This window comes from Phoxinus phoxinus, assembly GCF_949152265.1.
Source record: "Phoxinus phoxinus genome assembly, chromosome: 12".
Taxonomy (NCBI): Eukaryota; Metazoa; Chordata; class Actinopteri; order Cypriniformes; family Leuciscidae; genus Phoxinus; species Phoxinus phoxinus.
The window spans coordinates 26,593,269-26,608,181 of NC_136887.1; the positions used below are offsets into that span (position 1 = coordinate 26,593,269).

The 14,913-nt window shown below is 38.3% G+C and overlaps 1 protein-coding gene across 1 annotated transcript; it reads right to left on the reverse strand.

The window, feature by feature from the left end:
• Positions 1–559: 559 nt before the first annotated feature.
• scyl1 (SCY1-like, kinase-like 1) lies at positions 560–9,643 on the reverse strand. The gene is made up of 18 exons (XM_079630729.1): positions 9,298–9,643; positions 8,447–8,587; positions 7,980–8,102; positions 7,674–7,894; positions 6,616–6,706; positions 6,331–6,486; positions 5,477–5,635; positions 5,242–5,349; positions 5,012–5,125; positions 4,610–4,765; positions 4,326–4,514; positions 4,130–4,205; positions 3,845–4,039; positions 2,550–2,668; positions 2,349–2,429; positions 1,803–2,144; positions 1,579–1,657; positions 560–1,454 (listed from the first exon to the last, which is right to left on the reverse strand). The coding sequence occupies exons 1-18, from the start codon at positions 9,403–9,405 to the stop codon at positions 1,330–1,332; spliced, it is 2,583 nt and encodes an 860-aa protein (XP_079486855.1). The 5' UTR covers positions 9,406–9,643; the 3' UTR covers positions 560–1,329.
• Between the last annotated feature and the right edge of the window lie 5,270 nt (positions 9,644–14,913).

Genomic DNA, 14,913 nt, shown 5'->3' on the forward strand with positions numbered 1-14,913 from the left:
AATAATCTGGCATCAAGTCCCTCATTTTCTTTTATTTTCATACCATATATTTCTATAACCATTTTTTTTCCTCCCCCACATTTTAATCACAGGGTTATGATAATAACTAAATAATAATAAATCCCAGGGATCCCATTAGTTCATCATTCATGCACAAGGATTTTTAGAAATAATTTTATAGCTAGAAAAGATTTATACAAAATTTAGCCAATTAAATATCGGCTGAAGCTAAGGACCTTTTTTTTACATTTGGGAATTATTATTAAACTTTATTTCTAGATGTGACATGATTAGAAAATATGAATTGAACCAAATATGTAATATAACACTCCCCCTCCCCCATTTAGTCACTGCAAAATCTGAAGCCTGTTCTATTTTAAAACTGCACTTTCAGGGTGCCATCTTACCAATGAAAAACTAAAAAATCAAGGAGCTGCTGTCATCTTCCATTATGAATTTTTGAAAGGCAATATTAGTTCAGTTATACCTTAGATATTATTTGCTGGACTAAATTCTGTGAAACACTGCAACTAAGCAACAAGATTGCGTACAGCACATCTCCAAAGACAGACTGTTCCTCTTTATTATCATAAATATGAAGCTGAATTTTACATGTGTGTTCATACAGTACATGAATTACCCCTTCTGAAAATATTGCACCAGATCTCACAGACTGTCTCATTTACTAAAAACAAAATCATCTGTTGATTAGTTTATTTTACAACATAAAAAGTACCACCTACTAGGAATGAAAAAGGCACAAACCAGAAATAACATGTCGTATGGCAAAGAAAGAAAAAACACAATGCCATTCATGAGTTGCAGTGTATTCTTCCTGTAAATTCTTTCTTTGTTTTGAAAATATGCATCTGTGTTTATACATGCGCTAGTAATGACATTGTTCCTCCTAGAATCATGATTAAGTTAACAGCATGTTTAAGTTTCTCTGCATCTTCTTTTTTTCAAAAGTCCTCCAAGTCCACATTCAGGGCAAAGCGGTCCTTATTTAATGTATAATCAGTGTATATACATACAAAGATATCTAGGATTATATTGTTCAAATTTCCCTCGACTCCCAATACTTCTCAAAGCAGTGAGTTCATGCACACTCAGTAAACTATGATATTGTGTAATATAAAAATCATAGTACTGTGGGGAGAGTAAAGGAATATCATAGTTTATGGTGTCAGCTGTTCCCCAGAAAGAATTTCAAAGTTGCCCAACACACAGAAAGCTGTGAGGCTCCTCTCTGACATCATGGAATGTTTCTTTAAAATCTCGCAGTCCTTTCATCTTCAAATAGTCAATGTTCTGCTGTACCTCCAGTGCTCAGTCCAGTTTGCGTGCGCCCAGTTTGAGAGGACCCTTTGCTGCCTTGCGCTCTGCCCGTTTGGCCTCCAGCTCCTTCCGCCTTTCTTCTCGTTTCTTCTTTGCCAATTCTGTTTTACTTAAACCTGAGGGACCAAGAGAAAGTGTGGTTATTGGGGCTTTACTTTCAATTTCCTCTAACTGACACCACAAGAATGAATCTGAATTTTTTTAATACGCTTCAACCTGGCGAAACAAAATGACTCTGACCCTGATCTCCATCCAGTGACTCCCAGTTTTCTTCTGTTCCCCAGTCTCCTGCACTCTCTGCGTCCCAGCCCTCTGACTTCTGTGGACCAAAAACACAAATCTTATTTCAGTGACCTGCAGGGATAAAACTGGGCTGGAGCTATAATCTTGAATGGAGTTCCACCACCTTTAGCCATTCAAAATGAGTGAAAATATGACCTATATCTCCTCCACCAAAGCCTTACCATAGTACTTCGTTGTGACACACTGGAGAACAGATCGGATGTTATTGACTTTCCCTCTGCTCCATCCCAGTTATAATCGCTGGCCAATCGTACGCCTTCTTGCGCAGAGCTTATGCTGGCACTCTTTGGAGCCCCAGTTGAGGATTTTTTTTGATGTGTTGGGGTGAAACTCTCAGCTAGACCACCTTCATCATCCCAGTCGTTACCCCAGCCCTCTTCAGCAGGTGAACTTTGACCCTGACCATCTGCGTCTTTCTCATTAGACCAGCTGTCGTCGGCATCCCAGCCTGAGCTCCAATCAGAACTCTGCTTCTTCACTGCCTCAGTGGACTTCCGACCCACCTATGGAAAGATAGCAAGTGTATAAAAGATAGCAAGTGTATAAAAGATAATAAATAACTTAAAATAAATAATTTCTTCATTCGTGAAGTAAAATTTTAATAAAAAGTATTTTTAAAGTCAATTGTCAGCATTATATTGCAATCCACGCGCACACACACAAACACACACATATATGTAAATAGATATGCATGCAAAATCACCTACACTGCTTTTCTTCTGTGTTGAGGACACAGCCGGCCAATCAGAATGCAAATCGTCTGGATCTGTTTGTACTTTCTCGGGATCCTGTAGGCACACAGATAAGGAATTATTCAAAATTCTCAGTATTCATGTGTATGCTAACTTTTTATAGTATAAAAGGTCAAGTACTGAAAAAACACTAGACTTTGCATAACCATCAGTCACCTCAAGGCTTCCCCAATCTTCATCATCCCACCGATCTCCAACTGGCTCCACTGTTTCCTCATTCGATGTCTCTGATTGGATTCTACATGCACTGGAAGTCTGTGCTCTCATTTCTGGGCCTAAAAGGAAAAGAGGAAGTGTTTATTTCTGCTCAAACTTTTTTTAAAATTAATATTTGGCTGATTTGTAAAAAATTAAGATTGCAGAATAAAGCTGTTTGGTAGGCTGAAAACTAGGTTATAAAATATCTGTAATTAACCATTTATAAATCTGAAATTGTACTTTAAAATCTCTTATTGAAAAGTGATTACTGAATATTGCAAATCACACTTCAATATCTCTGCATAAAGAGAACGTTTTTTAATTTGTAAAAATGCAATTTTTGCATACATATGCAAACCCTATTCAATATTTACTTCCTTGAAAATCTTCATTCCACTTTCTTTATCTATTCTTTATTTTAGGTCACTCTTTTCTGAAATGCGCTTCAGAGAACACAGTTTTTTGCCCCGGAGGAACCTTTTCATAGTTCCTAGAACTATTGGCGAATGTTCCCGGTTTTTGCTGCGTTCGCACCACAGGAACTAGGAACGATTTCTATTTGGAGGATTAATTTAGCTCCTACTTCAGAGTAGGGTCTAAATCAGCACTATAGGAACTATCCGTGACGTTAGTGTGCGCTGATTGGCCGAACGCACGCGAAACACCAGCACCCCCCATTTTTAAAAAGGCTGTGTAAACACACCGATTATAGCCTATATATTTACTCCAGAAACGAACTCTACGAACTCTAACATGGAAAACAGTGATGGATGGGCCTCTTAACCTTTATGCTGAGGGGAAAATCCAACGCAACTTTTAGGGGACCAAGCCAAACATGATTATGTATTTCTGCTCAGCTAGCAACACTGGACATCAACCACACGGCATATGCTATTAACTTTTCATTACTGTCTACTTTCTATGCATAACAGTTCTATCTAATAACGTATTAGACAGGACTGTTAGACAGATCATCAACTAATTGAACACTGAGAATGCGAGCACTATGTGCTTAGGCTCTGGCGTTCACAGCGCCGTCAAAATAAAGGTCCGCCGCGCTGTCAAAATAAAAGTTTTTTGTGCGGCTTACATCCCTTCAGAGTTCCTACTGGCAAAAACTGAATGCAACCAGGAAAACGTTCCTATGGGAACCATTAGTTCACGAGTAACCACCCTGGTGGTTAGTTCCTAGAAATAAGTTCCTAGAACTATCCAGTGCGAAAGCCCCTAAAGTTTTTTTTCTTGTTGCACACCTTTGTTTTCATTATTTGTGGTTACTGGTCCAGCAGTAGGTAGAGATGATGTGCTGTTTTCAGCAGGCGCTGCTTCCGAACCAGCCGGAGCATTTCGGATGAGTTTGGAGGTGAGAGATGAGACACCTGTTACCGCCCATCCTGCCCATGTAGCAGCTGAGCCTCCTGTCTGCGCTGACGCAGACACATCCTTCTCTGCAATTGAACATTACATCATTTGAGATAACTGAAAATAAACATTTTAGTGAACAATCCTTTTAATATAAGGGACAACACATGCTATACCTATTTCAGTTAGTTTAGAAGGGTCTTCAGAAACCGTCTCCAGCTTACTGAGGAAACTTTTTATGGCTTTGAATACCTACAGGACAAAAAAAATTGTAATTTTCAAAACTGATGGATTAAACACCCAAACCACAGAACATATAAATAGATACTGTGTCATTGTGTAGCTCAACTCATGCCGTGCATTTTTCTTTACCTGATCTCTGACGTTTTTGTCTGGATCCACAGTCAGAGTGCACAGTGTGGGCAGGATACGATTGGAGCTTTCAGCCACACTATAGTACTGATGGGTGGCAGCGAATCCTAGCACGCCTGCTGCACGAGAGGCAGGAAATGGATCTTTAGCTGCCCGTGAGAATGCAGAGATTAATACACGCTGGCGCATCTGAGAAAGGAAAGGAAAAACAACGCAAGATTGTCATTTAGAGAAAAAAATATGCCTGAACAAATAGAAGATTATGGGTTGTTAGTTGAAGTTACCCCAGCATTGAGGTAGGGGGCAATTTTGCCCAGGCAAACAGTGGTGTTGCAGCGGATGGGGCCCTGATCGTCCCGGGCTTGCAGTCGTGCAAAGTGACGCATCAACTCTTGATTTAAATTGGTCTCGCTCAGTTTAGGGGCCAACAGAAGCATGGACTATAGGAACGAGAAAAATTAAAAGAAAAGTCATTAAAAAACATATTAAAGACTAATAAGCATGGCCCTAGTAATGCCAAGGACATGGGTTCAATTCCCAGGAAACGCATAAGCTTGAATGAAAAATAAGTTGCTTTAGATAGATCCATTTGAATGCATTTAAATGCATAAATGTAAATGTATGCCACTATCAATTACACTGACTGAGTGTCAAAACACTGGAGATAAGATAGAGCATACAAATACCTTTACAGTCTGCTCTCGAATGGCAGGGTTTGTGTCTGTGAAACCATGAACCACGTGTGGAAAAATCTGAGTGTTAACTGCTGCTTCATTCAAATACTGAATAAACTGCTCCATCTGATAAAAGGAGAGACAAAAAAGACACACAAAACAAGAATTCAGTCAGAGAGTTGGGATGACTAAACTAATGTAGAAACTATAAAATCTACAAAAAGCATTGAAGTCGTGTATACCTGCTGTAGTAATCGTATCCTCATGGCACGGTCAGTAGAAGAGAACATCTTCACTATGACTGGGATGATTTTCTGCTGGTACTCCTCAGCTGACAAATACTTTCCTACCTACCACAAACAAAATATCGCTATAACGGTATTAAAGGAACTTGCTGTTTATCGCCCGTTAGGATGCTAACCATCTCTTTACAATGTACAACATGGGTAAGAGTCAATGCAATACCAAAAAATTCACCTTAAATAGTGGTGTAAGAACTACAGCGCCAGCATTCCCAAACTCAAAGGCTGTCAGGAGTTGAGGCAGCACTTTATGTTTACAGAAATCTTCAGGGAAAGAATCAAGATTCTCACTCAGGTCCTGGAAAAACTGCTGCTTCTCTGCAGGTTCTTTAATCTACATGAACACACACACACAAACAAACAAAGAAACAAACATTTAGGTGACTTATCTGACCTAAATATATATTAACAATTTTAAAGTATTAATGAAAATACATAAAACAAAGCAAAGCAATACACAGAAAAACAGAAAAGTAGTCCGATACAAAGAGTAAAATATCACAAAAAAAGTCTGGGGTCAGTAAGATTTTCTTAAAGAAATTAAATAGTTTATTCAGCAGGAATGCATTAAATTTATCAAGAGTGTCAGTAAACATTTATAATGTTGCAAAAGATTTTGATTTTAAATAAATGCTGTTCTTTTGAACTTTCTATTCATCAAAGAATCCTAAAAAATTATCAGTTTCCACAAAATTATGAAGCAGTACAACCAATTTCAACATTGATAATAATACTCATAATACCGTAATAAGCACCAAATGAGCATATTAGAATGATTTCTGAAGGAAGTAATGATGCTGAAAATTCAGCTTTGCCATCACAGAAATAAATTACATTTTAAAATAAAATACAATTATTTTTAACTGTGATAACATTTTACAATACTAATGTATTTTCAGTTTTGGTGAGCACAAGACACGTCTTTCAAAAAGATAAAAAATCTTACCAACCCAAACCTTTTGAGCAACAGTGCAATGCAACACAATACAGGCCCCCAGAGTAAGCTGTATACACAACAGATTTAAATACCTGTATCTCTTCCAGAAACAGACAGCTCTCCACAAAGCTGTTGTTCATAAAGCCTCCAGGAGATCTACAGTTCAGTAGGAACCGAGCAGGGTTGGGACGAATCTTTGGGTTTGCACCCACTAACTCACAGTAATGCGGCACTAACTGCTTTGGAATCTGTGAGGGGTAAACAAGGGGGTTTAAAAGACTCTGAGGATACATAGCTTTTAATCTGTTTGTCATAATAAAAACTACTAAACAAAGTTATAATATTGCAGTTAACACTAATCAAAATTGATCTGGTACCTTGCCCAGAGATCGTAACGAGGAGGCACGTGGTAAAGTTCCATTAAATACTTCCCAAATGAGACAACCGAGACGCCACACATCCCCTGTCCTGAGATCATAAAGAAATGCACAACAATGAGCTATGGCTGATTACAAATGCATTTTTCCCTGAACATTTTAGGTCCAGTACCAGTCTAGGGTGCCACAGAAATCTTCATTATTCAAACATAAAAAATAAGTTTGACTATAAAGTACTGGACTGTTTCAGTGCCTAAAACAGTTAATTGTACTCAATTGTAATTGAAGGAATTGGTAGAATACATCAAGTAATACCGAGTGAATTTGACTTTTTTTTACTAGAAGATCCGTTTAAAAAAATTGCAACTGAAAAATTAAACACGGAATTATTAACACTCAATTGGACGCCAAAATAAATTAATTGCAACAGTTCTATCAAAATTAAACTCATTACAAAGGGGAAAATGTGTTCTCTTTTGAATACCCATGTGCAACAATGTGAATATGATAAATGTAGAAGCTCATAAAACAAACACCAGAATGTACATTTTATATACACATCAATTAAATGCGATCCATTTCTATTTGTACTCTTGCCAACTTGCGCAAAATGGTGCCTGTTTTCAAGGACAATGAACAAGACTCACATTCTCCAATTAAATCTGACAACTACTGCCTCATAAATTTTGTTTCTAAAAGCTTGAATCATGACAAAAAAATTATAATTTAGGCTGGACCAGCCAATTCACGTGTCTCACATCACGTGCTGCACTTTCTCCCATTCAAAGTAATATGAGTGCACTGTCTTTGTGTATCTAAAGATTACATGATTAACTGACTATTTTTTCTATGTACATTTCTGAAATGCATTTTCTGTAAAGCTGCTTTGAAACAATATGTATTGTGAAAAGCGCTATACAAATACATTTTAATTCAATTTGAATTGAATTAAAGTCTTTGAAGTCAAGTCAGAAAATCTTCTGCATTCAGAAAATGTAAATAGCCTACAGGGAATAGTTGGGCCGAAAATGAATAAAGAGAACTAGAAAACAAGTTACCATTTTTCTCCACCACTGCCAGGGCTCTCTGGGGGATCATATCTCTCCATGTCAGGGTTGATCACTTTAGGTGGCGGTAAGGTTATGGAGTCTCCCTGGTCCGAGCTCACATGATCCAACCCTCCAAGCTTCCATTCACCAGCACGGTCCACAAAGACGGCCCACATGCCCAAGTTATTATGGTTGAGATGGCAGTCGTTCACCAAGAAGCTCAGCGCTTTCTGATGGGAAAGGAGTGACAGCAAACTGTACAACTGAACTAATAAATGAAAGATTTTTAGCCAGTGTATTTACTTCAAAACTAACCACAATTTGATGAAGGCCCCATGACACCTCTAAATCACTCGCACCAGTCTTCTCCGCCTGGACCTTCAAGTGTGCAGCCAGAGGGGTCACTGGCTCTGTGACGATGTACAAGCTTTTCTCGGTCTGATGTCCAACAGGAAAAAACAGTTTTAATAAAGAGTTGTAATAAAAATGCCTTTTCAATTACAATTAGGATAAATCTAGAACGTAAAAAGTTTGTCTCCCACTAATATAAAGTGTCTAAAATTATGTCTAAAATGATTCTAAATATTTTATTTGGGGATTATTTCTTTAAATAAGAGTCGGTTATTGATAAGGGGTTACATTCACAAAAAGCTCACCTCAACCTGAATAATCAAGATGAAATGAGAGCACAAGAAAAGATGAGGCATTGTTTGAAGAGAACAACCTTCCTATGATTCACAATCACACTGATAAACTTCATTTCATCCATACAAGGTCCTTACCTCCAACCCATCTACGTAGGACAAGATGTTGGGATGTCTGAGAGTTTTGGTGCGTTTGAAAGCCGCTTTGGCAAGCTGAGTCTGCTCCTCCGTTCCCTGTGAAACCTCATACACGAAGACTGACACCAGCTCACCAGTGGTCTGGAATAAATAGGGGATACAAGTTAGGTTAAGTTACAACTCATCTGTATACTGCAAAGAAGAACAGTGCAATTTAGGAAAATTTGCACAACCAGGATGTCCTGATTGACTTGTCTTTAAATAAACCAAGCCACTAATAAAGCCTTAAATCTAAATAAATCTAACACATTTATTAATATAATATGCCAGTAATTCTGTTAATGGTGATCAGATACAGATATTAATATGCCATGTCAGGACACGTGTACAGTTAACACTAACAGTGCAGCTTTTATTGCTATCATACATCATTATACATGTGATGGCAGTGTAATTATCGATACAAATAAGGTATCACATAAATAAATTAACGCACATCATTGTGCTTAGTACCATAATAATATTACAGCTATTTAATGTAACAGCAATTTTCTGTTGACGTGGCCACAGCAATGTTACGTACTCTGTTGAAAGGATGACAAAATAAACCAATTTTTCTGTATTTAATAGTCTTATTATCTAATCCATATGAGCCCAAAGGATATTGAGCCATGAAGATGAAAACATACAAGCTTACAAAGAAGTGAAATGTGTTTTTGAGGTGCTACTTCGCCTTTGCTGTTTTATTCGCTCATGCGTAATGCTGAGCGGGATATAGCTAAACTTTAGACCAAGGATTCAGCGGCCTACTGCGACACTATATGCTTTATATTAATGTCAAGTAATTTTACCTTGCGCTTTCCCCGACTAAGGGTCCATATGCCTGACTTTTCTTGGGTTTCTGGTAAAATGTCATAGTTGAAGTCTTTGATAGGATCCCGTGCAAAAAAGGACCACATCCTTCACCGTCAGTCCAGCACACGGTGTTGCTGTAAGACGGACAGCAAACCAATAGAGGGCGCAACTGTTCCGACAACCGAGAGAATCTCGAGAATCCGCCAAACAAATGTCACGTGACCCTGAATCCTCCTGAGCCGTGTGTGCTGAGTTCGGAACCGCAAGCTAGCATACTATTAAGAGCAATATACTAGTATGCGGTTACGAATTCAACACTTGTTTTGTAAATGCATCCTTAGTGACGTTATTATCTTGTTCTAGATATTATAAATAGTTATGTTGGCATGAATTCCATTAAAGTTAAGATAATCCAGGTGAAACCGGGGCTTTATAATGTTATTTGAGCCAAGAGTCACCCAACAGTGTTTTCTCTAGCAATTTTTGTTTTCTCTTAAATTGGAATACTTTACTTTCGAATAATATTTGTCAATTATGTCCTCCACACACTAACATTCATAGATCATATTTTTTGCAATGGCTATTGGGTAAAACTGAACAAAACCATACTGGAACATTCAGACAAGATGCAACTTAATCAAGTTTAAATGTGTTCCCATTAAAAAAATGTCTATTTTTAATACAATTTTGTACAATATTTGGCTTAATACTATTATACATTACCTTATACATTACAAAAAATGTCATTGGATGAAAAGGGATAAAGAAAATGTGTCATCAAAAAATAAATACGAAGTCATACTATGCATTTGTTAAAATATTTATTGAAACCAGACACAGATGGAGTATCAGTTGAGATTTCAGCAATGTGATAAAATCAATGCAGTGGACCATTTGTAACAATCAGGTCAAAATGATAAATTAATTGTGGTGAATTACCAGTAGGTTACACTTTATTTCCAGGTATCCATGTTACAGTGTACGTACCAGTAATTATAAGGTTAAGAGAAATAGGGGTTGGTTTAGGATTAGTTGCATGTAATAAGTATGCATAACTTGTAGTTATTTCTAGACTAATGTAACAAGGACACTGTAAAACAGTGTTGCTGTGATCTGTTGGGAGAAAACCCCTTTCAGTTACATACTTAGTCTGTAGGAGTACATTGACCGTATTCAATTCACATTTATTTGTATAGCGCTTTTCACAATACACAATTTCAAAGCAGCTTTAGAGAAAATGCACAAAGAGTCCACAATACAATTTAGTAATGTTATCAGAGGTAACTGTCTAAGATATGCATTTCAGAAATGTCCATATACAAATCAGTTAGCTAAAAAAAAAGTATTTAAACAATGTTACAATTCAAGGCAGAATCAATGAGCTCACTGAAGTGATGATTACTTGTTTGTAAAATGAGTATGACAGAAAATTGGTACATCAGTTATTCTAGTAGTCGTTGGTCAACATTGTATAACAGCATTTCAGAAATCCCATATTGCAACTTAGTTATCTACAGTATAAATTAAACATTAGGAAGCATTGATTTGAGTACCGATCATGAACTTGGATGTACAAAATTGAAGGACTCAATACATTAGGCCATTAGCAATATTCTTTATTTCACAAGGCTTACAAGTTATTAAATATTTATTTTAAAAATAAAATATTTAGATTTTAGAGTAGCAAAATCAACACAAGAAAACCAAACTAAATGAACTAAAACTACACATTATCTACACTAAAAAGTATCGTTTGAGCAGAGGTTAGAAAGCAAAGACGCCGCAGGGAATTGAACCCCGTCCTGAGAATCAGGAGTGCCTCCACCGGGGTCTTTTGCTTTTTTTCTTATGAGGTTAAAAAAGCAAAACCTGAAGGAACAATCCTAAGATTGTTCCCCAGGAAAAGAAAAACCTCAAACCTGCTGCTCTACAATACTCGAACGGCTCTTCTTCTTTAGCCTGAAACTACACAAAAGACTGCAGGTTTCCCTCCCAAATCCCCAGATAAACTCTTCAAAACATCCAAAATGCCATGATATTATGTAGTCATTTTGTCCTCAATACAAAAATCAATTTTAATATGCTTCTACTTGGAAGATCAAATCTGACCAGTGAGGTCTTGAACAAGGCTGCACTTGCATTCAGGTGTGACTCGTTCCTATTTTAAAAGCTGAAACACAAAGAGAAGAGTTTAGAGCCCCCCACCCCCCCGTCATAACCAATGTAATACAAATATAAATTACCACCAAACAATGGTCCAGGTCTCGAAATCCCACCAACACGGCCAGAACAAATCGGTGCCTTTGTAAATCACCATTCCTGTAACTAGACAGATGCTCGGTTTTCCGTTCCCCCCCAAGACTCCCCGAACAATTTTTTATAATCTTTTAAGGCAAAAGTGCACGTCTTTAAACTTATCTCCAGCCAGACGCTTTACACCCAATTCTTCAGAGTAAAGAATTAGCAAGTTTACAGCTGCAATGAAAAAGAGCAAAAAGTTTACAAACCCACACCCCCCTCCCTCCCTTACCAAAAGCAATTTAAATAAATGTATAAACCAATGCAAAAACTGGTTACTCAATTGCTTTGACGCAAGCACATCCATCCACTCCCATGTTACGGCTCAGTCTCAATTTTAGAAGAATCACAACAGCATACCTGAAAAGAGAGAAAGTGTTGCCTCCCCACCCCTCCCAAACTCCAAACACTGACATTGGATTTGATTGAAATTTTTAGTGCAAGTGTTAAGTCGTGCATGCATATTTTAAAAAAAAGTGAGTGCTTGTTCTGCCCATACACAGGATTAAGATCAACTATGTGTACTTAACTCAGCAGATAGCAGCAGAGGGATGCGCAATTAGCAGCAAAACATGACGAATATGAGGTTGATCAGAGCGACTGGATGTCCCAGTGTTTCATCAGGCGGTTAGGGCTCTCCCAGAAGACAAGACAATTTTGCTCCCTATGTGAAATTGACCTAAGAAAATGAAGAATTGGAGGGGGGGGGAAAACAGGAAAGGCGCGCAGACACACAGAAGGACTTCGATGAAGGGCTTCCGAGGTTTGGACAAAGCTCAATCGCACAGAAGGGGGATTCGGATCGCCATTCACTCAAGTGAAGACATTCACCGGGGTTACTGCTCACAGACAGCCTTGCATTCAGATGCAGTTGAGAAGGCAGGGGGACAAACGGGCAATCTGAAACAAAGAGCTTCTACACACAAACACTTCCACCACACCAATTGCATGACTCAACTAAGGAGTTAAGAGATGTAAAAGAAACTTTAAGGGCATGAAGCATAAAAAAAAAAAAGAGTGTAGCTTCTAAAGCATTGGTGATTGAGGTTACTGAAGCTTACAAAAAGTTGTTGCATGAGGTTTCTACAATCAAGTTTAATTATTCAGACACCTGGTAACTAGATTCCACAGGGCGACATCATGTAACTTTCACCACACAGCTGGCTGAAGTAATTTCTGCAGAAGAGAGAGAAAATTGCATAGCCCTTCCCACCCCAAACATCTTCTCCAGGTAATTTACGGCTGTACAGGAAATGCCAAATAAAGCTGCACAGTTGCGCAGCTATTCCCAGCCACTCTAAATTTGGAGTCTGGAGCACAGTTGTGCAACAGTTGGAAAGACGACTATTGCTATACATTTGTAAAGCAACTTTTTCACCCTGCACAGTTGCACAGAGTTGTGGCTAGGTAATTAAACATTTTAAAAGTAGCTTAAAATGTATGGTAGCACAACGAACTGTCCTGCCTGTCGAAGCGTTCAGTGGAACCAGGTGATTTCGGGTCATAACTTCTTCTGATAGGTGGCATTCTTCACGAGGCTTTGTAAGATTCTGCAAGACCAAAAATGGCAAAAACAAAGACCCCTACGCCCACCCTTCACAAAACAGCCCAATGTCTGCAAGATTCATATCAAAAGTATAGGCTTATAGCCAAAGAGACTACAATTTAATGCATAAAGCATATCTCCTCAAGTTAAATTAGTAAAATTTGCCTTTCCTCCTTGGCCTGATCAAGCTGAGGGACTGGACTGATCTGCCTCTCCACCTTGAACAGAGTTGACTTCAAGCCCTGGCATCCAAGCTCTACAAAAAGCGCCAAGCTTTACACTCATACCTGGAAAAGCATAAAGAAATACCCAAGCCCCACACATACCCCAAGAAACAAAATGCATACCAAAATTTCAATCACAACAGGCTATGCATTTATTAACTGAAAATGGGAACAGTACAGAATGTACACTTACATACAAATTACAAAGCTAACTTGTAAAATGAGCTCGACCACAGATCTTACAATTGTAACACACTATTAATGGAAAAAGGTTAGGAACAAATGGGCTTGCTTAGTGACCTTACGTGACCAAAAGAGGCTGAAGTTGATTGATGCGAAAGCAAATCTTTACATACAATGTTAGGATGACATCTTCAGTGGAAAGCATTCAGGGACACTGCACACTGAAAAATGCAAAGGGGGGAGGAAAAGAAAGCCTACACACATCCCCACTCTTCAAAATACAAAAATTAACCAAAAAATAAGCAACTAATACAATTACTGCTTAGACACTTAGCCATCAAATTGTATTCAAGTACAATACAATGACAGACAAAAGCAAATGAATGCCATTTACATGAATATCCAATTACTTGCCATTAGAAAACGTTAAAAGCGCCTTGGCCTCTATTGAAGTAGCTTTGCTCCTTAAGTGGGGGAGGGGAGCAGATATTGGTTGGACCACCAGCTTTGTTCTTTGAGGGTTTGTTTCAATCTGTAAGAGTCAAAATTAAGCAATCCCCCCAGATTCAAACCCCATAGACAGTATTCATACATACAACCAATATCGATATACCATTCAATAAAGAGACAAGAGTGCCATGATGTGTGTTAAATAAATGAAAGCGTTTGATCCCATGCCGCGTTACCCAAGATGTAAACGTTGGTATAGGTGCCATGGAAGGCTTGTAACTGGGCCACTCATCCCCTGGCAGACACACTGGTGGTTCCTTTCCCCATACAGAGCGCTATTTCAAGCCACCCTTAATAAAGCCGCTTTCACAAGCTGCAAAGTCTAGGAAAAGATTTGGGTTAACGACCCACACCCCTCCCGCCCCGTGACAATCCCAGACATTCAATACTGGAAAAACTGATGAAAGTATATGGTTCATATATCCAAACAAGATTTAATACAAATCCAATGAGGTACCTTCCTAAATCCCATCAAAGCAGAGGCTTTCCTTGAAGCTTTATAAGAATCGTTACAGACCAGTCAACAATTTGACTCTAAAAGGGTCCACACAACATCCTGGGATCCCTTTTGGTTCTATCGCCTCTAATGTGACCAGGGCCTGTGGGAGAGAGAACTCGAGAAACGCATTTGTGCCCCTCCCCAACCCCAAGAACACTGCAATAACATCACATAACTATTCAGAAACTGCATTTGCAAAATCTATGTCAATACTTTTACAATAGCGCATTTAATTTTACAAAAACGCATTTTTTATGTTTTTTAAATTAGGAACTGTTGCTCCAATTTATCATTAAAATTCATGCATGAACTCGTCAAAAATTTTACCGGCAGGCAATACGCAGCTGCCCTG